This window comes from Orycteropus afer, unplaced genomic scaffold, assembly GCF_000298275.1.
Source record: "Orycteropus afer afer isolate SDZICR_OR568_19922 unplaced genomic scaffold, OryAfe1.0 scaffold00003, whole genome shotgun sequence".
Classification (NCBI taxonomy): Eukaryota; Metazoa; Chordata; class Mammalia; order Tubulidentata; family Orycteropodidae; genus Orycteropus; species Orycteropus afer.
Window position 1 is genome coordinate 16,678,764 of NW_006921590.1, and position 25,972 is coordinate 16,704,735.

Consider the following 25,972-nt stretch of genomic DNA (forward strand, 5'->3'; position numbering starts at 1 on the left):
CAGTAATAGGCCTTGGGTTACTGCTGGTAATCCTGCCTTCCCCTTGTAGGGTTAGAGGAGGTCAGAACATGTGGCCTCCTTGCCGTTTTTGCATGACCAGAACTCAGAAGAACAAGACACCTTTCATGTGGAATGGTCTAAGCATGTCTATCGCACTCACTTCTCCCTCCTTTCTCTCTTGCTTCTGGCTTTCCACTGACTCAAAGGTATGGTTCCAACCCTGCACACTGCACACTCCTACCTAGGCCTGTGCAGGTGTACTGAAGCTCTGGCGGAGGGGTGGGTTCTTACTTAAACTCCTGAAAAGCTGAGGTCCATACTGCAGAAAAGAGGATGGGGAGGGGCTGCCTATGGCAGCTGTAAATCGTATCCATAATCTAGGGCCAGGATCACTTAGAATGAATTCAGCAGGGCTCTCAATTGGCAAATTCCACTGTTAAATGGTCTTTTTTCATTTCTTCTCCATCCGTAGAATGCACATCAAGTGTTCTGGTATCTCATGCCCACAAAACAAAAACACTGCTCTTAATTCCTGCCACTGGAATTTAAAGTCCTCAAAGAGCAACTAACAGAGAGAAAAGAATCACTTACCAAGACACAAGTTAAAAATAACCTGATACTGAACTTCTTTACCTTCAACCTTTGCTTGAATCTTCTGTAACACATGTAGGCCAGGTATAGTATGGCCATGCACTGATTTTAGCTACAACTATCCCTTCCTCTTCCACTTATTGCCTTTTAAACAGAAACTAAGATATATCAACTATTCTCTCAAACAATAATTGAAAAGGACGAACTTTCAAAGTTGAACATGACCATATGTTACTACTGAGTTGTGTCTTACAAGGACCTCAACTTCTTCTAGGAGTGGTATATAAATGACTAGCATTGGAGTATTTGTTGATCCTTTCAATATATTACATTCACCTTTACAAAAATAAATTTGTAATTAAGATAAGTCATTGCATGTGTTTCTAAAGATATATAAAGATTGGTTGTAAGTGTTGAATATAAATGACCTATTTAAAGTGTTAAAAAGCAAAGATGTCACTTTGAACACTAAGGCATGCCTGATCCAAGCCATTGTATTTTCAATTGCTTCATATACATGTGAAAGCTATACAATGAATGAGGAAGACCCAAGAAAAATTAATACCCTTGAGTTTTAGTGTTGGCAAAGAATGTGAATACACCATGGACTGCCAGAAGAACAAAGGAATCTGTTTTGGAAGAAGTACAGCCAGAATACTTCTATAGAAGTGTGAATGGCAAGGTTCATTTTACATACTTTGGACATGTTTTTAGGAGGAATCAGTACCTGAAGAAGGACATTATGCTTGGTAAAGTAGAGGGTTAGTGAAAAAGTGGAAGACCCTCAACAAGATGGATTGACACAGTGGCTGCAACAAGCTCAAACATAGCAACGATTGGTTGTGAGGATGGCACAGTGCTGGGCAGTGTTTCGTTCAGTTGTGCATGGTGTAGCTATGAGCTGTAACCAACTCAACAGCACCTGACAACTTTTTTTCCAGTTAAAATGAGACCATTTAGGAACTTGGCCCATTGTGGGTTTCTTCATCTACAAAATGATGGAACTAGGAAAAGTGGGCATATAAAAAAAATGTTAATAGCAGTGGGCATTTGCATCCTTACTTTGTCAAGTACTCTCTGTGGAACTTCAATTTCCTCATCTGCAAAATGATGGAACTTACATAAGTAGGTATATAAAAATTTTTTTTAATGATGATAGTAAGAATGTCAGATACTCTGTGGTTTTTTATAGCTATTACCTCATTTATTACTCAGAAAGACTTTTAGGAAGTTGCTATTGTTGTCTGCAATTTATTCATGAGGAAACTGAGGTACAACAACTTGGCCAAGATCACATTTAGTAAGTGATGGAGCTATATTTTAATCCCAGGCCGTTAGACTCCAGAGCCACAGTTGTAGGCACGAGGATATATCTCGAGGTCCTTGGGTGGTACAAACAGTTTGTGCCCAACTGCTAACCTAAACGTTGGCAGTTCGAACTCATCCAGTAGAAAATAAGGTCTGGCCATTTGCTTCCATTAAGATTACAGCCAAGAAAACCCTAAGGATCAATTCTACTCTGTGAGGTTGCCATGAAGTCAGAATCAACTTGATGGCAGCTAACGACAATAGAATATACCTCAGCCTTAAGAAACTGCTCTCCACTGAGTTTCTTTTCAATTTTTTTTTTAAATGCTACTAAAATTTATAACAAACTTTAAGTATTGAGACATATGAGACATGTTGTTATGTGCCATGGAGTCAGACCCGACTCATAACGACCCCTCCTTAGGTTTCCCAGGTGGTATCACTACGGAAGTAGATTGCCCAACCTTCCTTCTGAGGATGGGCTGGTGGGTGCCTTAGGCACTATGCTACCAGAGCTCCTATATGAGGCATAGGAGCTGTCCTTTGAAAGCTAACCAACAGATGATTTATAAGCTATTTATTCAAATAATTTTTTTGCAGGAAGGAAAAGATAATGTTAAATATTCTGGATTTTGCTTCCACAAGCAGATCTGCTTGCACTGATATTTAAGGCTGAGGGAGGAAAGAAAAGAAACTGTGCTTTAAAGCAGAGCAGTGCTTTCTGGCCTACTTGGTTGGCTAGGAGCAGACTAGATGGAAACCTTGACACTACCTTCACTTCCTGCAGGGTGGTGGGGGAACTGCCAGGGAGCTTAGTTCCAAGATAAATAATAGCTGCAGTCATGCAGATGCTGATTTTCGCTAACTAAGCTCTTTTTCCAAAGAAACTCTAAATAGTATGAACCTGCCAGGGTTCAACCTGGATGACTCAGCCCTGAAGGCCAAGTCAACAAGTTGTCACCTGGACTAGTCTAGTACCTGCTAATGGTGGTGAGGAATTCAGTTGTTAATTATCATTCTCTCTCTCTCTCTCTCTCTCTCTCCCCCTCTCTCTCCTCTCTTTCTCTCGTTCTGTCTCTCTGCCTCCATCTGTTTCTGTCTCTCTCTCTTATTAATCTTTTAATAGTTAACACTCCAAAATCAATCAAACTCACTGCCAACGAGTCAGATCTGACCCAAAATTTTAAAATATAATTCTCCCTCCCACTGCTGTCCCCTAGTCACCCCAAATCCCCCATTAGTGCAATAAAAGAGAGACATTAATAGAAAGGGAAAATTACACATCAAAAAAAAACTCAGACTAAAAAAAGAGCCATAGGAATGTGGTGCAAAGTTTACACTGAGAATCTTAGTAGCCAAGGCAAAAGAGAAAACTCAGTAGAAAAATTTAGCTACCTTTGATGTATAAAGGAGCTCTGGTGGCACACTGAAGGAAGGAAGACTGGACGAAGTACTTCCTTAAAGATTGACTTGATGGCAATGGGTTACTTCCTTAAAGATTTACTGCCTTCAAGTAAAGGCAAATGGGGGTTGCTATGAGTCCAAATTGACTTGATGGCAGTGGGGTTTTCTTTTTTTTGGTGGCACAATGGTATGTGCTTTGAACCCACCAGCTGCCCCATGGGAGGAAGATGAGGCAGTCTGCTTCTGTAAAGATTTACAGCCTCAGAAACCCACTGGGGTCACTATGAGTTGGAAACAACTTGATGGCAGTGAGTTTGGTTTTTTTTTATTTTTTGTTTTTTCTTCATAAGAGTTACAGCATACAACTTAATAAGCAATGGCCTCAATAACAGGTGTATTTAAAAAAAAAAACCTCCACTTGACCATTCCTTCTGGCAGACTCCTTTATGAATCCATTTTTATCAATCTAGAGAATTTCTGTGCAGTCCCACCACCAGCCCTCCTCCCACATCTGTTAATGCTGACTATAGTCAAACATTTGGGGACATGTACATTGATAGGAAGGGAATGGACATGGACACATATGGAGCTGAAGTAGAACCATGAAGACGCAGTTATTGGAAGCAGCAGTAATAATTTGTGACTAGCGTCAACACGAGATAGAAAACCATGGGTGAGATACCAAAACAATATGTTATGTGCCTTCAAGTCGGACCCGACTCATAGCGACCCCTCCTTGGGTTTCTGAGGCAATATCACTATGGAAGTGGATTGCCCCATCTTCCTTCCGAGGAGTGGCTGGTGGGATTGAACCGCCAGCCTTCTGGTTAGCAGTCAGAGTTCGCTACTAGAGCTCCCCCACCAAAACAATATAGAAATTCATTTTTTTTTTTCCAGTTGAAGCATAAGACATAAAGCCTTAGTGCTACCTTCCTGTGTCTCTTCCATTCCCTCCCTTTGCTCACTACGCTCTACCACACTGGCTTCCTTGCTGTGCCTACATTCCCATCAAGCTCACGCAGTGCATAGCTTAGATGCTTGTCATCCTCTCTGCCTAGAATGATGGCTCCATCTCTCATTCAGGTTTCTGCTTATCTAAAATCTCCTGAAAGAGGCCTTTCCTAACTGCCCTTCCTCAATAGTGTATCCTCCCACTCACCACCATCCTTTCCATTCTCATTCCACTTTACTCTATGTTATGGATTGAATTGTGTCCCCCAATAATATGTGTTGTAAATTCTGATCTCTGTATTTATAGTTAAGGAGCTCTGGTGGTACAGTAGTTAAAGCATTTGGCTACTAACCAAAAGGTCAGTGGTTCAAACTCACCAGCTGCCCCACAGAAGAAAGATGAGGTAGTCTGTTTCCATAAAGATTTACAGTCTTGGGAATACAGTGGGATTCACTATGAGTCCAAATGGACTCAATAGCAGTGAGTTTTTTGAGTATGCTTGTATTTATAATCCCATTTGGGAAACGGTTGTCTTTGTCTTGTTAATTAGGCAGGATTAGTGTAGGAGCTCTGGTAGCATAGTGGCTAAAGCACTTGACTGCTAACCAGAAGGCTGGTGGTTCAAACCCACCAGCCACTCCTCGGAAGGAAGGTTGGGCAATCCTACTTCCGTAGTGATACTGCCTCGGAAACCCAAGGAGGGGTCGCTATGAGTCGGGGCCGACTCGACGGCACACAACAACAACAAGTGTAGGTGTGTCTTAAATCTATCTCTTTTGAGATACAAGAGATTAAACAAGCAAGCAAGCAGAGATAGGAGAAGATAGATTCCAAGCCACATGAAGATCACCCAGGAACAGAAGCTCAGAGAGACAAGGACCTTTCCCCAGAGCCAACAGAGAGAAAGCCTTCCCCTAGAATGTGCATCCTGAATTCGGACATCTAGCCTCTTAAACTGTGAGAAAATAAATTTCTGTTTGTTAAAGCCACCCATTTGTGGTATTGCTGTTACAGCAGCACTAGATAGCTAAAATACCTTCTTTTGTTTTTTACCACATTTATTACCACCTGCAAACATGTTATTTACTCGTTGATTGTCTGCCTCTTCGACTGAAAGTTAAACTCCACAAGGACAAAGACTTTGTTTTGCCCACTGCTCCACTATCCCCTTCTACGTACATTACTGCCAGGCACGGAGTAGTTGTGCAAGAAATAGATAAATATTGGATGGATGGATGGATGGATGGATGGGTAGATGGTAAGAAATCTGTAAGTATATGCAAATAGAGAGATTCCACTTTATGTATAAGTATGAAGTCTCTCAAGGAAAATGGTGTGTTCAAAATCCTTCATGAAGAAACACATGCTTCAGCTAACCCTGAGGGTAAAATGTATCATGAGCTGGGAGCCTGACATAGGAAGACAGAGCATATTTGGACAATGAGAGAAAGAAGAAAGCCATTTAAAATCTTACCTTAAAAAGGTAGAAATAAACTTGTTTGGTATCTGCATCTTCTTCTTTGTGGACACAGGTAAATAGATATTCCACATCCAACACTATGCCCAGAAGTCTGTTCATTTCTTCCTCTGACACATTCTCCAGGTGGGAAACATGAGCAGCTGAAGACAAAGATCAAAGGAACATATGTAAGAAGTCAGTTGGAAATCATGAACGTTCTCCATTTTAAAATACATTCTCATCAATGCATTAAGCCCCATTGTAAATAAGAGGAAAAAGAAGTTTTTAAGACCCTGTGAGATCAAAGTCTTCTCATAAAATCTATAATGAAGAGACTGTACATTGTTGAGCCTTATACTCTCCATCCAATACCAAGAAAAAGGGCCAGCGGCTCATGTATTCTAATAATGTATATTTAAGAGCAGGACCTTGTGGCATCAAGTCTGGTTGGGATAATGTTAAGTTCTCATATGCAACACAATGCAACACATTGCCGTTGAGTCGGATCCAACTCATCGTGACTCCTCCTTGGGTTTCTGAGGCATTATCACCAGGAATTAGATTGTCCAGTCTTCCTTCCGAGGAGTGGCTGGTGGGTTTGAACTGCCAGCCTTCTGGTTAGCAGTCAAATGCCTTAGGCACTATGCCACCAGAGCTCCTTAAGTTGTCTCTATATAAGCAAATTCTGTACCATGCTGAAGGTTTTGTGATCCTGTAGATGGAACCAGGATTTATAGGGTACAGTAGTATTAAAAAAAAAAACAAGGTCCCTGGAGATTTAGCACTCAGTCTGCCCAAAATATTATATTAGTATAAATATTAAAGTATAAATATAACTTTTCCTTAACCTTTTTGGCTGAAACATGTGAAACCTCACTGTCTCTGGAGCGAAGTCTAAGTGCCCTTTTAGCTTGAGATTCAAGGTCTTTCACAGCAAAGGCTCAAACCCACTTTTCCACCTTTTGTTGTGATTTTTCAGTATAGTTTAAATGCTCTAACCACAGACCTTCTTCTCCCTCTAAAACCAGTTCTCCTATCCAAATCCAACCTATTTTTCAAGGTTACAACATTTAATCCTCAAGCAATCCCATAAAGTAGGTACAGGTCATCCCCAACTAACAATATGCAGGCAGTCTCTGGGTTATGGACATCTGATTTGACAACCCATAGTTATGAAACAATCCCCATAAAGGCTGTTATATAGATATGCATTGCTTAATGTCCATTTGGGCAATGTCTGACTGCATGTACATCCATGGTCCCTTAAGGGTGATTAATTTGTTTGTTTAATAGAAAGCAGTTTTCATTTTGTTCATTATGTCCCCAGACTCTTGTAGCACTGGACCGTGCATGGGTAGGCTCCAGGCAGTGGAAGCAAAGACATGACTCTGGGCATAGGCTCTTGGGCTTTGTACAGAAGAAGGGTGGGCAGCGACAGCAGGGGCTGCAAGGACCTGGGCTGATCCTCTCCAGTTGCTTTCTCTCGCTACGCTTCCACCACCACTCTCTCAGCTGCCACTACTGCTGCTGTTCATTCCTCCAGCCTCTGCCAGCAGCTCCAGAAGCACTAGCAGCAGTGATGAAAATGACTGGAAGCAGGCTCCCTTAAGATTTTAATGTGATTTTAAACATAATATCCACATTACATAATGTCCTATTTCACAGAATGTATCGTGGACATGAAGCAACAGACACCGGTACTGAAAATTTGAGGTACATACTACGGTTCATAATAACAGGCACTACTTTGCAACAGGGAGCTCTGGTAGCATAGTGGCTAAGACACTTGCCTGCTAACCAGACGGCTGGCGGTTCAAACCCACCAGCCACTCCTCGGAAGGAAGGTTGGGCAATCCTACTTCCGTAGTGATACTGCCTCGGAAACCCAAGGAGGGGTCCCTATGAGTCGGGTTTGACTCGACGGCACATAACAACAACAACAACGACAACTTTGCAACATGTATCATTATCATTATTATTACTACATTATTATGGTAAAGATGTTTTAGTGTATGTGGAAGTGTTTCTTTAATATTTTTTGTGTCCAGAAGGCACACTATAAACTATATACTAAGACTCCTGTTAGATATGAACCATACCTACCTGTTCCAATTTATGTACAAATTTAACTTAAAGATAGATTTAGGAAAGGAACTCATTTGTAATCCAGGGACTGCCTATATTCAAGTTATGACAGACTACATTTATGACTGTCTTCTTTGTTTTTGTACATCCTACCATTAGTAATGGGAGCTCTGGTAGTATATTGCCTAAGGCACTTGACTGCTAACCAGAAGGCTAGCAGTTCAAACCTACCAGCCACTCCTTGGAAGGAAGGTTGGGCAATCTACTTTCGTACTGATACTACCTCGGAAACCCAAGGAGGGGTTACTATGAGTTGGGTCTGACTCGATGGCACATAACAATAACGACACCATTAGTAATACGTACTGAATAAAAACCAAACCAAACCAAACTCACTGCTGTCAAGTCAGATCCAACTCATAACGACCCCTCCTTGGATTTCTGAGGCAGTATCACTACGGAAGTAGATTGCCCAACCTTCTTTCTGAGGAAGGTTGGGCAATTTACTTCTGTACTGAATACAATGTTAAAATATATCTATAAGTTTATATGTAATGTTTTCAATCTCTAAAGACAAACAAAAATCAGATTTATAAAGGTATTGATAAATAAAAGGCAATAATAATGAAAACTGAAAAACATAAAGTATTTCTATAGAACCAACTTACAACAGAGTTGTCAGAACAGAACCTTGTAGTAAATCAGGGACTACTTGTATCAGTAATCCCATTCTATAGGTAAAGAAACTGAGGCTCAGAAAGATCGAATAATGTTTCATCAAACATCACTCAACAGCAAGACAGAGCCAGGAACTTAAAGTTAAGAATGCTTGACCCAAATCTCAAAGAACTCACAAACTTTAAAGCAATCAATGTATTTTTGTTGATTAACTGATTCATTTCATGTCACTTCTCACTTGAAAAGGGCTCTCAATAATCCAATTATCACCCACTATCCCAGGAGCTCCTCTAAATAGGGATTATGTCTTTCCTTTCTGTATCCACAGGACCTGTCACTGTATTTGCCACTTAATGGAAGCCAGCACTGCTCCGGTAAAAATTAAAGCCTAGAAAACCATATGGGGCAGCTCTACCCTGTCATACGGGGTCACTATGAGTCAGAATCTATTTGAAGGCACCTAACAACAACAAGAACTCGAGACCAATTCTCTTAAAATGCAGGATAGAATTTCAAATTCTCACAGAATCTAGATTTTCTGGAGCTATGGAGGTTGCATAAACTCCTGCAACTACTGTCCTGGAATCATCTTTAAGCCTTAAACCAAATATATCCCCTGAAGTCTTCTGAAACCAACCAAACAAAAAAATCCAAGTCAATTCCAACTCATAGCAATCCCCTTGGGGTTTCTGAGGCACTAAATCTTTATGGAAGTAGATTGCCCAGTCTTCCTTCAGTGGAGTGGCTAAATAATAGTTTAACTTAAGTGAAGAATGTCTGTACTGAGTATTATGCTCTTTTAAGACAGGACCAAACTGACAGCCGCTCAAAAGATTAGATAGGAACCTTAAGGGGCAGTGAATTTATGTTAATGGGACAGAAGTAACTCAGAAAAGGAGTTTTGCTTGCACAACTTGAAAAATTGTAATGAATGTCATGGAACTGCACAGGTAGAGACTGCTGAACTGGTGTATGTTTTGCTGTATATAGTCTCAAAACAACAACATAAATTAGTAAAAAAAAAAAAAAGAAAGAAAGAAGACCACCAATCTGTTGTATGTAGCTCTTGGAAGGCCAGCTTAGAAATGCGTGCACATAGATGTTTGAGATAATTTTTAAATAAAGACTGAAATATGTGCAAGACTGATAAGACTTTTCTTTACCTCTTTAAAGGGTAATGGAACTAAAGGTTATTAATTAGACCTGCTAGGTGTTGGGAATGGGCCAGTCTATCCAGAGATAATGGTGCTCTTGTCATTCTCAATCACAGGCCTAGGGTAGTGTATGCTACCCGTGCTTCCTGCCCACACCCACTCCCCTACTGCTTCAAGGCACATTTCCCAACTCCCAACAGCTCCATTTTGTTACCTAAGAGCTTTTACTGCCACTGGAACCTGTTCTACCACCCACACACTCCTCAAGAGCAACCTTCACCCTACTACTAAAGAAATTAGTGTATAGATACCCCAGCTCCCTCACCTCCCAGGTTTACTCTGTGGTTGGTTCTACACTGGCTCCCAACATTTCCCCGCAGGATTAAGCACCAGTATCTCATAGTGGGAAGGAGCACTAGTGGTGCAGTGCCTAAGGCATTTGACTGCTAACCAGAAGGCTGGCGGTTCAACTCACCAGCCACACCATGGAAGCAAGACGGAGCAATCTACTTCCATAAAGATTTATCATCTCAGGAAGCCAATGGGGGTTGTTATGAGTTACAATCAACTCGATGCCAGTGGGTTTGGTTTCTGGTTTTCTCATAGTGGGAGCTGGTTTAGTAATTCACACTTTACTGGCCACCTTTTCCTCATTGTCTCAGTTCCCCACTCTCTTACCTTTAACCCAAATAAACTAATTTTACTCAGATTCTTGTCTGAAGGTAAGTTTCTGGGGGAAACTCATACTAAGATTTCTGACCCATGGTATTTTCAGGGAAAGTTAAGAGGAGTAAATGCCAAGAAGTTAGAATATCCAAATGTTCTGGAGGAATCCAGAATAAGGGGATGGAAGGAGAGGGGAGAGAACACAGCCCTTCATTTCTTTTAACATAGAAAAGTAATGGAAAAGCTGAATTAAATCCCAAGAGGATGAGCCATTGGAAGGGTGCGAGCAGATGCACACACCTACAGCAGGCACTAGTGTGCACACCAACAGCGCACTTTGCAGTGCACTTTGTAAAAGGTCAGAGTAGTGGAAGGAATCTTGGTGTGCCTTCAGTAGTGCTGAATAAATCTAGTGGATGAAAACAAAACTTGAAAACACCAGCACTGTGTTCTTATATAACAAATAAAATGAAGTAATTAGTTTGTTTCTAAGAACCTAAATAGTTTACATCACTGAAAAGTCACAAATATTTGTGTGTGTGTGTGTGTGTGTGTAAATGCAAAAGAAAAAAAAATACACCGTTCATTCCTCTTATTCTATGTTCTACGATCTGATATGTGGCTTCATCACTTTCTGCAAGATACCAGAAATGAGACTTCATTTTAGGTGGAACGTTTGCTGGGTATTTTTATTCTTAAGACTCTGCAAAATTTTCCTCAAGGTCAGGCTGAAGCCCTTGGAGGACAGGCCTCATTCTGGAGACAACTAAGTCAAATGTGTTCATGTCAGTAATTTACAGAAATAATTTTGTGAAAGGCAATGTTTACCTTATAAAGTTTTCAACTCCTTCCAACAATAAGACCATGAAAGCAATCAGTACACAATATGATATAGACTCTAGATTGTCCATAAAATGAAACCCTCCAGTTATGGTACCAGCATAAAGTGGCTTAACTCATGGACATAGATGCCAGGACTTCTTTTTGTTCGGTGTGCAGGGTTTAATTCATTAACTTAGTTACACAGAAAAGTTTACCAAGATTTACTTTTTAAACAAATGGCTCTTTAAAAAAAAAAAGCCACGAAAATTCACAAGAATTCTTAATCGGAATTAGAAAGAACTGCTCTGGCTGAAGCAGAAATGGAAGCTTCTAGTTTCAGAAGGCTCAGGTTTGAAAGTCACTGTTTGGAACCACTTTTGAAGGGCATATTAGACAAAAATTTAAATGCCTAACAAGTGAGTCATGAGGATGTTTGCCTCCCTGACTTTGCTCACAATGAAATCAATTGTCTCCTCTCAATACTCTGTGCACCACCAGAGCTCCCATAACCCAAAGTAGAAAGGATTAAAGTTATCCTAGAGATGTGAAGAAAAAAAGGGTCTGGACCAGTTGGTATGAAAAAGAAACTTCCCTGATAAGACAGTCACACAAGGATTGTCATGACTACACTGGATAAATACTTAGGAATCCGTTAGCGGTACAAATGGCTACAGCATTCAGCTGCTAACTGAATGACTGGAGTTTTGAGTTCAAATTAGAAGAAAGGACTGATGATCTAGTTCCAAAAAATTAGCCATTGAAAACCTCACTGCCATCGAGTCAGTTCCAACTCATAGTGACCCCTCCTTGGGTTTCTGAGGCAGTGTCTCTGCGGAAGTAGATTGCCCAATCTTCCTTTTGAGGAGTGGCTGGTGGGTTTGAACTGCCAGCCTTCTGGTTAGCAGTCAAATGCCTTAGGCACTATGCCACCAGAGCTCCTACAGTTCTATTCTGACACACTGAGTCTGAGTCAACCTGATCAACTCAAAGGCAATTGGTTTTTACATAAATAGTCATTTAAACTTCCCTAGCTATCAGACTCTCTAATGTAGTTTGAAAAGACACCCTTTTGGTCAAGACTCCTTTTTCTAGTCCTTATCCAACTCAGTGTCTGTCCATCTAACTCTCAGTTTTTCACTCTCACCAAATCTACATCACCAGCTAACCTCCTTCTCAAGCTCCAATCTTTCCCACATCCCACCTTACATCTCCTTATCCCAACAACACAGGTGTGCCATCATCATGGAGAACTGCACTCTAAGACTGAACTCCCCATACCAAAACCAAAAACCTAACTCACTGCCACTGAGTCAGGTCCAACTCGTAGCTACCCCTCCTTGGGTTTCCGAGGTGTTATCTCTACAGAAGCAGATTGCTCACTCTTCCTTCCAAGGAGTGGCTGGTGGGTTTGAACTGCCAGCCTTCTATTTAGTGGTCAAATGCCTTAGGCACTACACCACATGGCTTCCCTCCAAATGGCGTTTCTCCCCAACAAGCCCTATTTCTACAAAGGAGCCCGACATACATTCCTCCCTTGTCCTTTTTCTTATCCCCCACATCTAATCAGCCACTGGATTCAGGTGTGCTTCCTTACCTTCTCCCAGTTTCATTGCTTAGTCCTATTCGTACCTTCAAGGAGCTCTGGTGGTATAGTGCCTACAGCAGCCACTCCACAGAAGGAAGATTGGGCAATCTACTTCCATGAAGATTTACCACCTCGGAAACCCAAAAGGGGGTCACTATGAGTCAGAATCAACTCGATGGCAGTGAGTTTAGTTTTGATTTGATATTCCTACCTTCATGGCCTTCATGATCACAAGACTACAGTACTGAAATAGCCCTCAGACTGTTCTCTCTGCAGCCACAGTAGGCTTCCTAAACAACCACTTTCCTCTACCAAATCCATAAATTATTCCTGATGCATTGGGGCTGCTGCCCAGAACTAGACCTGTTTAACTTACCCCAGTAATTACTCACAATCAACCCCAACTCATGCCAACAGCCAGGTGTACTTCACTTGTAACTACAAAGCTAAACTATTTACTGTATTGATAATCAAGTCACACTAAACCAAAAAAGATCACTCATTATTGAAAGAAACTCTTGTCTTGATATCTTATAAAGAAACTTTGTTATGCAAATAGGCCATCTTCAATTATCTAATGGCATATTTTCTTAAAAAGATGTTGTTGTTGGGTACCATCAAGTCAATTCCAACTCATAATGACCCCATACGACAGAATATAACTGCCCTGTAAGGTTTCCTTGGGTGTAATCTTCATAGGAACAGATGGCCACATCTTTCTCCCACGGGGCTTGAACTCCTAACCTTTAGGTTAGCAGCTAAATACTTAACCACTGTCCAACCATGGTTCCTTCAAGTTTCGTGTAGTGGTCAAAGTGCTCGGTGGTAAATCAAAGGTCAGCAGTTTGAACCCACCAGCCACTCTGTATGAGAACGATGTGACAGTCTGCTTCCATAAAGATCAAAACCCACTACTGTGGAGTCGATTCTAACTCATAGACTTGGAAATCCTATGAGGCAATTCTACTCTGTTGTAAAATGGGTCACTATGAGTCAAAATCAACTTAACAGAAATAGGTTTGACTTTTATTTTTTCTTCAATATGCTCCTTAATGTACCAACCTTCCTACAATGTTTAATCAATGTATTCTCTATCAGCTGTGTGGGAAAATACACTTTTCCTCACTCTTGTCTACAGTGGAGAATCATTGTTTGTAACTTAATCAATCTTTTGAAGATGAATGAGGGTATCCCACTGTCTTGATTTGTATTCACTGAAATACCCTGATGTTGTTTGCTTTCATGTTACTGGCCATTTGTAGTTGTTCTTTTGTGCACCACCTACTCATGTTCTTTGCCTCCTTTTTTAGGAGGTTGGTCTTTTTCCTTCTGCCTTGAAAGAGCTTTATGTACTAAACTTTAGTCTGTCATATTCATCACAAATGCTCCTGTATTTTGTTGGGACTTCTATTTGTTTGATTGGTGTGATTTGGTTATATAGAAATTTTAAATGTTTTATAAAGTGAAATCTATGTTTGGCATTTCTTTAAGGTCATCCTTGCAAAGGTCTTTCCTACAGCCAAAAGATGACAAAATATATTTTCCCCTAACTCTGTAACGGGTTTGTTTAAAAAACTTAAAACATTCCTTCACAAAAATGTCAATGTCATATAAGACAAAAATAGACTGAGGAACTGTTCCAGAGTAAAGGAGACTAAAGAGACATGACAAACATATATATGATTCTAGATGGGATTCTTAGGGGAAAGGAAAATATGTTATAAAGGTCATTCTTAGGTCAACTAATTAAATTGGAATATAAATAGTACAGTAAAGTGTTACATTAGTCTTAAATTTACTCAAGACGGTAATGGAGGTTATATAAGACTATCCTTATTTTACAAAATGTACTCTGAAATAATTAGTGTGAAGGGCCACAGTGTATGTCCAACTTTCATATGGTTCTGAGAAAAAGTGTCTATATATACATACATATACTCACACATGTATACATAATATATGCAAATTAAAAGGCAAATGAGGCAAAATGCTATCAAGAGATAAATCTGAATAAAGGATCTATGGGATATTCTTTGTTACTATTCTTGTGACTCTTCTGTAAATTCAAATTTATTTCCAAATAAAAATTTTTAAAAATCTTTATTTCATCTGGAATTTCGTAATCAAATGTAAAGACCCTGGCCATATTTTAAATTGTCCTCCAAGAGACTGTTAAAAAGCACTGACATAATTATCCAAGATTGGGCAACTCGTGACTTAAGGAAAAGCTCATTCTCCTGGTCTGCCTCAGTGTCCCTCCATCCACCCCATGTCCATTGTGTGTGGAAGGCAGGGGGAAGAGGAGGGACTGTGAGAGTCCAAGGCCTAGGGGAAGCTCTGCTTCCTTTACATTCCTCCAGGAAGGTGTATCTTGACATTTCTCAGTGCTGTGTCTAACTTGCAAATACCCAGGGTGCCAGAACAACTTGCCAAAAGCCTGCTGCCAAGAATCACGGTGCAGCTGTTGCCTTCATGGGAACAGGAAGTGCCCTGTCACTGTGTGCTGTGAACCTCACTAAGCTCCCACTCCATGTAACAAGGCCTGCACTTCTCTTTAAGACAGGCTTGCAATCCTGACAGACCCCACCTCTATGTACGGGCAGTCAGTGGGCAGGCAGCTAATATGTTTCTGCTCCTCTGGACTGGAAAACAAACGGCCCAGGGTCCACAGGATTTGTAGGCTACTCCGATCATGTTCATTGGAATTGGAGGTCAAGACCAGAAAAGATAAAATTAATGACCTCAATGAATCCTGTTGGATTCACTAATGTGAGGAAGGCTTATAATTTTAAAGTAGTTTCATCTTCTGAGTCTCAGGTATGGAGTGAAGAAAAAGAAGATCGAGGGCTCTTCAGACGAGTGCAAGCCAATAGAAATATAATGCAAACCACATGTGTAAATTTGATTATTCCGCAGCTAGCTGCTCTCCAGGAGAAAGATGTGGCAGTATGCTTCCATAAAGATCTACAGACTTGGAAACACTACAGACAGTTCTACCCTGTCCTATAGGGTTGCTACAAGTTGGAATCAACGTGACAATAGTGGCTGGGTAGTCACATGTAATAATAGTAAAAAGAAATAGGAGAAATTGATTTTAATATTTTATTTAACCTAATTCATACTAAGTATTATCATTAGAAAGACTCAAGTGCCTGGAAGCTTTCCCCCAATGCTGGTAGCTTAGTGCCTAAGGCACTTGACTGCTAGTCAGAAGGCTGGCAGTGCAAACCCATCAGCCACTCCTTGGAAGGAAGGTTGGGCAATCTATTTCTGTAGTGATACCGCCTCAGAAACCCAAGGAGGGGTCACTATGAGTTGGGTCCAAATTGACAGCACATAACAACAATAAATATAAAAGTTAGTAATACTTTATATTCTTCTGTCATAGTAAATCTTCAAAACTAGTGTGCATATTACATTTCCAGCAAATTTCAATTCAAGCTAGCCACATTTCATGTGCCCAATAGCCATCTTTTCATTATTACTGAACTTAATGAACACTTACAATGAAGGAATGAGTTCAATTATGCCCAGGGAACTAAATATATAAGGAAGTAGAGAAGAGTCAGAGCCCCTGGGTGCGCAATGGTTAAGCATTCAACTACTAATTGAAAAGTCAGCAGTTCGAACCCATCCAGAGGTGTCTCAGAAGATAGGTCTGTCAATTTGATTTGGAAAGGTCAGAGTTTTGACAACCCTATGGGGCAGTTCTACTCTGCACCCATGGGGTCACCACAAGGTGGAACTAACTCTACAGCAACTACCAATAGAGAGAAAATTAGTCCTGACTCTCAATCCAGCATAGACAATCAACAAAGATATAAATAATTATAGTAATACAAGAAGGAACATTGCAATAAAGTTCCAAGAAGGCCTTGATTCTCTCTGCAAAGGTCTAGAGAAGTCAAGCTAAAATACACTGAGGTTGGTTGGGTAGAAAACGTTAGGAGGTAGAGGCCTGAATAATCCTGTATGCTGCACTGAAGTTCAAACTTCATTCTGCAGCTAACCAAAAGCTCAAAGGGGCATGTGATCAGATTTAATCACTACTTTCTTGTGAAGCACTGGAGCTCTAGTGGTGTAGTGGATAAGACATCTGGCTGCTAACCAGAAGGTCAGTGGTTCAAACCCACCAGCCACTCCATGGACAGAAGATGGGGCGATCTACTTCTGTAAAGATTTACAGCCTCAGAAACCCAATGGTGGTCACTGTGAGTCGGAACCAACTTAATGGCAGTGAGTCTGGTTTGGTTTTTTGGTTCTTGGGAAGACAGGTATGCAAGAGTGGCAATAGAGACTCCAGGTGTTGCACAGATGGCGAGCAAGGAATAGAGAGAAAAAGGCCAACTTCAAGCAATGCTAAGGGGTGGCACGTGGAGAGAGAATCAGCAGGACTTCATGGCCGGAGGCAAGAAGGGAGAAGTAACATCTATCAAATGAGCAGGGAAAAGGGAAAAAATAACCAGTTTTATCCCCTTAACTCTTGCTGTATCAGGAACATAGCTCCTGACAAACACTGAAATCTACATCTAAAAGTCTGCATTGGCCAATAGTGGGCACCCAACCAAGAATACGATTCTCTGCTTCAAGTGGCTGTGCCATATTTGTCTTTCTGCATCTGCACAGTATATTCATAAATGGGAACTGCCAAAAATCAAACCAGTTGACACGGAGTCAATTCTGACTCATAGCAACCCAATAGGACAGAGTAAAACTGCCCATAGGGTTTCTAAGCCTGAAATCTTACAGCATACTGCCACAACTTTCTCCCATGGAAGCCTGCAGGTAAGAAGTGCCAACCTTTGGTTAGCAGCCGAGCTCTTAGCCACCGTGCACCAGGGCTCCTTAAAGGGAACTGAAACCAAAAAACCAAACCAAATACCACGCCATCAAGTCAGACCCGATTCATAGCGACCCCTCCTTGGGTTTCTGAGGCAGTATCACTTTGGAAGTAGATTGCGCAATCTTCCTTCTAAGGAGTGATTCTGTGTTTGAACCGGCAGCCTTCTGGTTAGCAATCAAATGCCTTAGGCATTACCACACCAATGGTGGAGGCCTATGAAAATGTAGTAAGCCCAAAGAAAATGTGTTAGATCTAATGATTTTCCTAAGTGATTCAAATGTGTGAAATAGCCCAGGAAAAAAATACTTCATAGTATTCAAGTATAATTGTTAATGCTAATTCTTAATTTTTCTTGGAAAGCTTCTACCATAGATAAGCAGGCAAGCAGAGGTAAACACAGAAACAAAAAATTTCCAGTTTCCACTACTGTGTGAAAAATACTAATTTTATAATTTCATATATATATATGAAAAAGCTGATGGCATTAAAAAATAATAAAAAACTTTCATGAAATTTAATAATCAGTATATTCTGGCAAAGTTCAGAGCATTGGGCTCCAAAATAACAGAAATTCCAGTGGTGTTTTGGTCACAATGGTTTGTTTCCTTTTTCCCTTGTCATAGAAACAGGTTGCTATTTAAGAACCAAAGCCAAACCAAACTCACAGCCATCAAGTAGATTCCAACTCATAGCAACCCCCATAGGGTTGTCAAGGCTATAAATCTTTATGGAGGCAGACTGCCTTATCTGTCTTCCATGGAGTAGCTGGTGGGTTCGAACCACCAACCTTTTGGTTAGCAGTCAAATGCCTTAACCACTGCACCACCAGAGCTTCTTGTTATTTAAGAAAGCAATCCTCAAATAAGCATTTCTTTTTTTTTTTCTTTTTTTTTTTCTTTTTCTTTTTATTAGGATTTGGGTGAAGATTTACAGAGTAAATTCACTTTTCATACAGCAGTTCATATATACTCTGTCTCATGTCATTGACCAAAATTTACAATGCAACAGCTCCCTTCCCACTTCCTCCCCATAGTTACCTCCTCCCAGTGTCCATCCCTTCATACTCTTCTGCACCCTGAGCTATCTCCCTATACATAAGCATCCCTTCCTTCTCCCATCATTGTTCTCTCCAGGGTGTGTGTCTACTTGAGGTAAATGTTTAACTCACATGCCTGTACTGTGTTTGGTTGGAAACCACAGATGTGGGTTCAATTCCAGACCTGAAGGGCAGCTAGGGGCCATAGTCTCAGTGGTTACACCAGGCTCTATTGGACCAGCAAACCTCATCCCCACCTTCTTCTTTTTTTTTTTTTTTTGCCTCCAAATGATTTTGAGTTTTGTTCCACATTGTTCTCCCTCTTTATGCAGGATCTCCTACATTCCTTCCAAGTGGATGGCAGTGGTAGCTGGGCACCATCTAGTTCTTCTGGTCTCATAGTTGTATAGGTTACAGATCGGATGGTGTACCAGTCGCTAGGACTGATTGTTTCCATTAATTTTGGTTTTCTTCTTTCTTCTTGACGAGGAGAGACCCGTTGTTGCATCTAGATGGCAGCCTCCTAGCTTTTAAGGTCCCAGTCGCTACTCGCCAAAGTAGTAGGTGGAATAATGTTTTGTATAGTATGTTATGCCAATTGAGCTTGATGTCCCCTGCGACCATGGTCCCAAGCCCGCAGGATCAACTACTCGGTCCCTCTGGGTAGCTGGCTGTGACCAAGTAATGACCATAACCTTGCCCCTTGTCAGCTCTACTATACACCTGGGAATTCTGATCATTCACATGAACTTATAGGCCCATTGTCTGCCAACCCTATATAGGATCTTGGATACACTCTCCATTTAGACATACCTAATTGTTTAGCTTGTTCATCTATCTATCCGTCCCTATACCCATGTTTGCTTTCACTGACAACTCAGTACTGTATATGCAAAAGGGTTCATATTTGTTGTTGTACTGCCCATGTAACTCTCTATGTCTTTCTCATCCTCAATGCTGCCATATTGGTCACTCACATTTGGTACATTGCCCTTCTCTTCACCCAAATCAATATTTATCTCTATCTATCTAACAGCATTCCCTCCCCTCAAATAAGCATTTCTATTAATATAAAAATAAGGAGAAATGTTTGGGCCAACTGAAGCCCTTGTGTTAGTACCTTTTGCCAGATTTTTGTAAATTTAATTTGCACCAATTTCAGATATCAAATAAGTTCAGAAAATGGGTTAGAATGTTCTAGGCTAGCACTATCCAATAGGAATATTAAATATGTCACATGAGTCAATTCTATAAGCCATGCGTGTAATTTTATCTAGTAGTAACATTCTAGAAAGGTAAAAAGACTTTTAATGATTCATTTTATTTAACCCAATATATCCAAAATATTATTTCAACATGTAAACAATGAAAAAAAATTATTCATGAGCTATTAAGTTTTCAAAATCTTGTGTATATGTTATACTTACAACACATTTCAACGTAAAATAGACACATTTCAAGCGGTTATTAGCTGCTTGTGGTTAGTGCCTCCAGTATTGGACAGCGCAGGTCTGTACCAATCACTTCATTCTGTGGATGAAGGTACTGAGCTGCAAAGAGGTAATGGGACTGGGTATACTGCTGAGCCAGGCCAAGAATTCTTATTTCCTAATTCCTAATGTATGTTCTTCCCACTTTACCAGACTACCTCACTCCTGTGTTTTATGTCCACAAGACACAGAAAAGTATCAAATTATGGCAGACCAAGGAGGCTAGGGAGGAAAGTACCCTCAGGAGACCACATGAAACCAGAGCTCACCGTCAAAAGAACATGTTTAAGTGGAACCAAAAAGAATCCAATCAATAGAGTGGACAGCACCTTGATTTATAAGCCTTAGAGAATGTTTTGTTTCAACATGTCCAAGAACATTATACATTGACACACTGATGTGATTACTGGTGACTGAATTAATAGCTGCTTTGTGAACACAGGAAAGAGTGTACACAAATTAAAATGTATTTGAGAATTTGGGCTTGCATGATTCCAGACATAGAATTCCCTACACCCCAACCTCTACTTTGTTGGTAAAAGTTAAGAACTAATTTCCATGAAATGATGGCTGGAACTTGCTTAAAATATCCTGGCATGGAAAAAAAAAAAAAAGGAAGAGGAAGAAAAAACAAAATTGCTAAGTGTTAATAACTGTTAAAGCTGGGTGATGGGTACAATGTAATATTGAACTATTCTATCATCACATGTGATGAAATTTTCCATAAGAATTTTTTTTTAAGTGGGAAAGGGGAAAGAAAGGAAGCATAACCTGCAGAAAAAGATTTTCTAGAGCCATGATACTGAGTCCAATAAATAAGCCATGGCATTTCAGCAACAATTCCAAGAAATATGCAGACATTTCAATTTTAAGAGAACAGATGGAAAAAAGGGGGAGAGAGGGAAAGAGGGAGGGAGATAAATTTTTTAAACACCTATAACCCTAATACCCTGAGAAAATCACTGTCAGTAAGTCAATCCAGACTTTCTTCCTGTCCATATATATTAATATAAATATTGTATTATCCAAACTAACAAAATGGATTATAATCAGAATGGACTAATTGTTCTCATCCAATCGGCATCCCTGCATTTGGGAATGACCCCTTCCATACAGTTAGTTGTCTGAAGACAAAACTCAGGGTCGAGTGCATGGCAGGCACTAAGACAACCAGATGCCCTACTCTGGGGACTTGAATCCTAAAGCAATACTGGCTTAGACAGAAACAGCTGGAGCTGAATCATCCAGTAGCAGAGTCCTGGACAGGAGACCCATGGATTCCTGCATCTCTGGATCTCGTGGAAATCTTGTTTTCCCTTCTTTTCCAGTTTGTGAGAGCTATTAGTACCTTTGTCACAAACACTGTTTTCCTATCTAAATTAGACAGAATTCATATCTGTTGTTTGACATGAAAGTGCCTTGATATTGTTTTGATACTACTGCTAACAGCAACAACTGCTTATTACATCAATGTAGTGAACATTATATGCAAGGTATGATTCTAAAATTTTTATACACATTATCTCATTTAAACCTCACAACAATCCTATGGAAGTGTCTTTCGCCAAAGAAAGAAGACCCTGTTTTTAAATGTTAAGCAGTGTACAATAACAGGATTTCCCAATCAATACCAAATACAGTCCAAATACAGTGCTTAAAGAGTTCTTGAGCTTTTATCGCATCATATTTCCTGAGGCAATTCTAAAGGGCACTCATTCCCAGATCCATTGTGGAAAAGGTAAATTGTAAGCAAAGCCAATGCTGTAATCTCTGGAATCTTTCCACTGGTTACTTTAAAAATCAGAGTCTACATTATTTTAGACAACAGCTCAAGCAACACAAGTGATGTAATTAGGTTTCCTTCATAAGATCTCTCCTGAAGTGTTTTCTAGTATTTTCCTTTTTCACATTGCTCTTTTGCAGTAACTTGTTGGAGAGATCACATTATCTACTTTTTTGATCTTTTGTATTATAATATTTTCCAGCTGAGAATAAAATAAAAACTTCAGACTGGACCCAACACCATGCTAACCTTGGAGGCTGACGCTACACCATTTGATATCAGCAGGAAGTTCAAGAGAAAGATGATGCCAAAAAGAAGTCACCAACTTAGAAATGGTAGATAGAAATAGCCAAGGACTTTAGTGACAATATTATGCCCAGTGCTACACGCTTGCAATACTGGACCGTAAACTGGACTTATAAACATTCTTCAGGAGACTGGATAACAGAGGCAGGAAAGTAAGAATACTATTCCCAGGCTCTTTGTGCCTGGAACTTTAATATCTAGGGATAACTATTTCCCTATTAATTTTAATCTACTCAAAGATGATTTCAACGTTTTTTTTTTTTTCAATGCTCAAACAAAAATTAGCACACTGAACCACCTATTAATACAGTCTTGTTGAGTAACTGCTTCAGTGTCCTATGCTGCCATATTGACAATGATTATTTTATAGGGACAGATAAGAAAGTTGAAAGGCAAAACTGCAAATAAACATTCACCAAACACAATGAAGAACAACTCTGATTAAGAAAGGGCTACCAGATACAGGAAATTAAGGAATATGACGATAAAATGAAATACTCCAGAAGATTCAGAGGATGGGAAAATAATAACTGAAGAAAGAACCAGTTGTTCAAAGTTTCAACCCTGGGGTCAAAGACCCTCAGGGCCTCCACCAGAATAAACCAGGACACGTCACACATTATTCTAACTAGCTCAGTTGTCATTTTGCATCCAATTTGGCAACCTAGCTCAAGGGCAAAGAAGGAAAAGATGAAAGAGAGGACACAAACAGTCTAAGTTCTGTCTCTAACACAAAGCGCCCCCTACCAAATTCATGAGATGGGGCAGACTCATTTGTTTTCTGCCTCATATAGAGATAAATAGCATTCAAGTTTGGTCATCCATGGAACTCATTTGCACTCACAGGCCACAGTGAAGTCAGAATTACCAAGATTTAGAAACTTACCTAGGGCATGGCTACAACTCCGACAGGATTCCGTTAGACTGACAATTATTTGCTGCAGGTCAGCCCTAGGGGGAGTAGGAGAGGGGTTGGGGTTTTTCCAGCCATTACATTTACAAGACTCCTCGGCCTGAGAAAAGAATAAAAAGAGAGACAAAATTATGTAACAGGCATGGACTGATTGTTTTACACGAGAACAATACACACTAGTGGCACGATAGCTACCCCCTGCTGACTTTGTAAGTTTTGTATAAATGCACAAGAATCAAGAACAGAGAAATGCCCAGGGGGGAGGGGGAGTTGCTGGTTGATTTGGGTGGTTTTGTTCTTTGTCTTTTGTTCTTCTGTGGGCTGACTTTGTATGGTACAGCTCAGAAAGCTGAACCACACTTTATACCACAGCCCCAAGCTGGTGTCCATGCAGTGGTCAGCTCCAGGGCAGTACATCAGGAAAGCTTCCCAAAGCAAAAAACCAGAGTCCTGAGGGCCCACAATCACGGCCTGGGCCTACGCCAAGATTGAGCCTTGCAGACTCCAAGGCTCCAGCTGCAATTCTGCCCAATGGACAAAGAGGGAAACCAGCTAAATTAAAAGAATTAACAGTCTCAGGGACATGACATGGATCATGCCCAGCTGAAGGTTCACTGGAGGCTCCTCAACTCATTTGTGGGCTCCCAGCTTTAAAAATGTGAAGACTTCATCATGAAGTCTGGGATTTCCATCATTGTCTGGATTCACGTACTAGATCATATTATTTGAGCAACACTTGATAGGAAATCTTCCTTTATTTCTTCCACATAGTCTTCATACTACCCTGCCTCCTTAGACACCTAAATGCCTTTTGTGGTAACTTGGGTCATGAAATAGAAGATAAGCATGGAAAGACAGCAATTATACAAGGTTACCTGCCAGACTAAGACAGACTAGGAAAAAAGGCCTGGCAATCTACTTCCAAAAATCAGCAAATGAAAACCCTAATGACCATAACAGACTGGTCCACAATCAATAATAAGGGCAATGCAAGACCCAGGAAGTGTAGTGATTCATTGCGCATGATGCTACCATGACTTGGGCAAGCTCAACAGCAGCGAACAACAAAAACCCCAACCCCACAGTGTGCTTCCAGGAGACGGTACAGTGTGGAAGGCTGCTGTGCTTGCAAAGTATGGTCCCAGCCAGTGAAAATTCTTCCACCTCTTCTCTGCTATCCTTTACCACTCTATCACTCTTGCTATTTATTTCTTCAAATCAGCTGTGAGTGGGAAACCAAAACATAAAATAGAACAACACGTACTGACTCATTTACATGATTTATTCTGGGTGAGGACCTGGGGGGTTCTTTTATTTTCAACATGGCTGTCTGTACCCACATGTGGCTACTGAGCACTTGAAATGACAATAGTCCAACTTGAAATGTGCTGTAGATGTAACACACCAGCACCAGATTTCATGAGAGCTAAAAACAAAACAAAACAAAATATTATCTCACTCATAACTTTTATACTGATTACATGTCAGAACAATACTATTGGGATATACTGGGTGACTAAAAGATATTATTAAAATTAATTTCACCTTGTTTATTTTTACTTATTTATTTTTAACAGAACATTTAAAACAACCCATGTGGCTTATATTACATTTCCACTGGACAGCATTGATCTATAAAACAAAGCACATAGATTTTTGTGCTTGGCTTTGTGTTAGATCCTTTGTGCCCAAAGAGGTTTTTTCTTTCTCCTTTGGCTTTTTTTTTTTTTTTTCTCCTGTGTCCCAGATGGCTGAAGTTAGAAGTCTAATTTGCAGAAAATTACAGAGTAGCTGCTGCCTCAAACTCATATATAAAATTCTCCAAGATATGAGCAGTTTCTGAAGTGTTTGTATATATAGGAGAGTAAGAAAAGAAAGAATAAATAATTGGCAAGGTAAGAAAAGTCAGTAAAAATCTGCTTTTGAAGATGAGTTCATTTCAACAGGCCCTGTGAATCTGGAAAACCCCGGTCTGACTGGTTCCTCAGCTGCCAATAGGGATGGAAGAAGTAGGGATGAGAAAAGGACATTACTTCAGCAATTCTAGGAGCTCTGGTGAAGTAGTGCCTAAGACATTTGACTGTTAACCATAAGGCTGGTGGTTCAAACCCACCAGCCACTCCTCGGAAGGAAGATTGGGTAATCTACTTCTGTAGTGATACCACCTCGGAAACCCAAGGAGGGGTCGCTATGAGTCGGATCTGACTTGACGGCGGTGAGTAATACCTACAACCCTCAGTGATTAACACAAGTGACCCTCATTTGGGCAGCCATCAGGCAGGACCCAAAGATAATCCCTCACCAAACCAAACCAAACTCACTGTCGTCGAGTCAGATCCAACTCATAGCAATCCCTCCTTGGGTTTCTGAGTGGTATCACTACAGAAGTAGATTGTGCAATCTTCCTTCAGAGGAGTGAGTGGTGGGTTTGAACTGCCAGCCTTCTCGTTAACAGTCAAATGCCTTAGGCACTATGCCACCGGAGCTTCCAAAGATAACCACTACTGATCTGTTATCAGGCTGAACTCAGTCTTGAAATTCTCTGCAATGAGCCATACACCTCTTCCAAGATTGGAAATGTCTCTGAAGCCACAGCCTCGAAGAGCACTCTCATGAGAACGCAAACCCAACAAAGCATCCCTACAATCTTCTAGGGCTGAAGGAAACCACCCTGATTATGCAACACTCCTCACCTAATAGAGGAATAGCTACTTCCAGGGTTTCCTATGGCTTTTCTGAGCAGTTAGTCTGATGCATCTATCCTTTCCTAAAGAGTCTTTGTTTAGATAAATAAAAATGAATATATAGGGAGTTCCGGCAAGATGGCGGACTAGGCAGAAGGATTGCACAGACCCTCTTCAACAAAGAAAAGGGAAACCAATTAACACAGACACAGA

General features: G+C 40.5%; 1 protein-coding gene across 1 annotated transcript in view; it reads right to left on the reverse strand.

The window, feature by feature from the left end:
- Positions 1-25,972, reverse strand: part of KAT2B (lysine acetyltransferase 2B) — a 125,782-nt gene that overhangs the window by 57,618 nt on the left and 42,192 nt on the right. Inside the window, exons 3-4 of the mRNA XM_007936540.2 lie at positions 23,049-23,175; positions 5,730-5,875 (exon numbers count right to left, since the gene is read on the reverse strand). Coding sequence (XP_007934731.2) covers positions 5,730-5,875; positions 23,049-23,175 — 273 coding nt within the window. The remainder of the gene's footprint in view (positions 1-5,729; positions 5,876-23,048; positions 23,176-25,972) is intronic.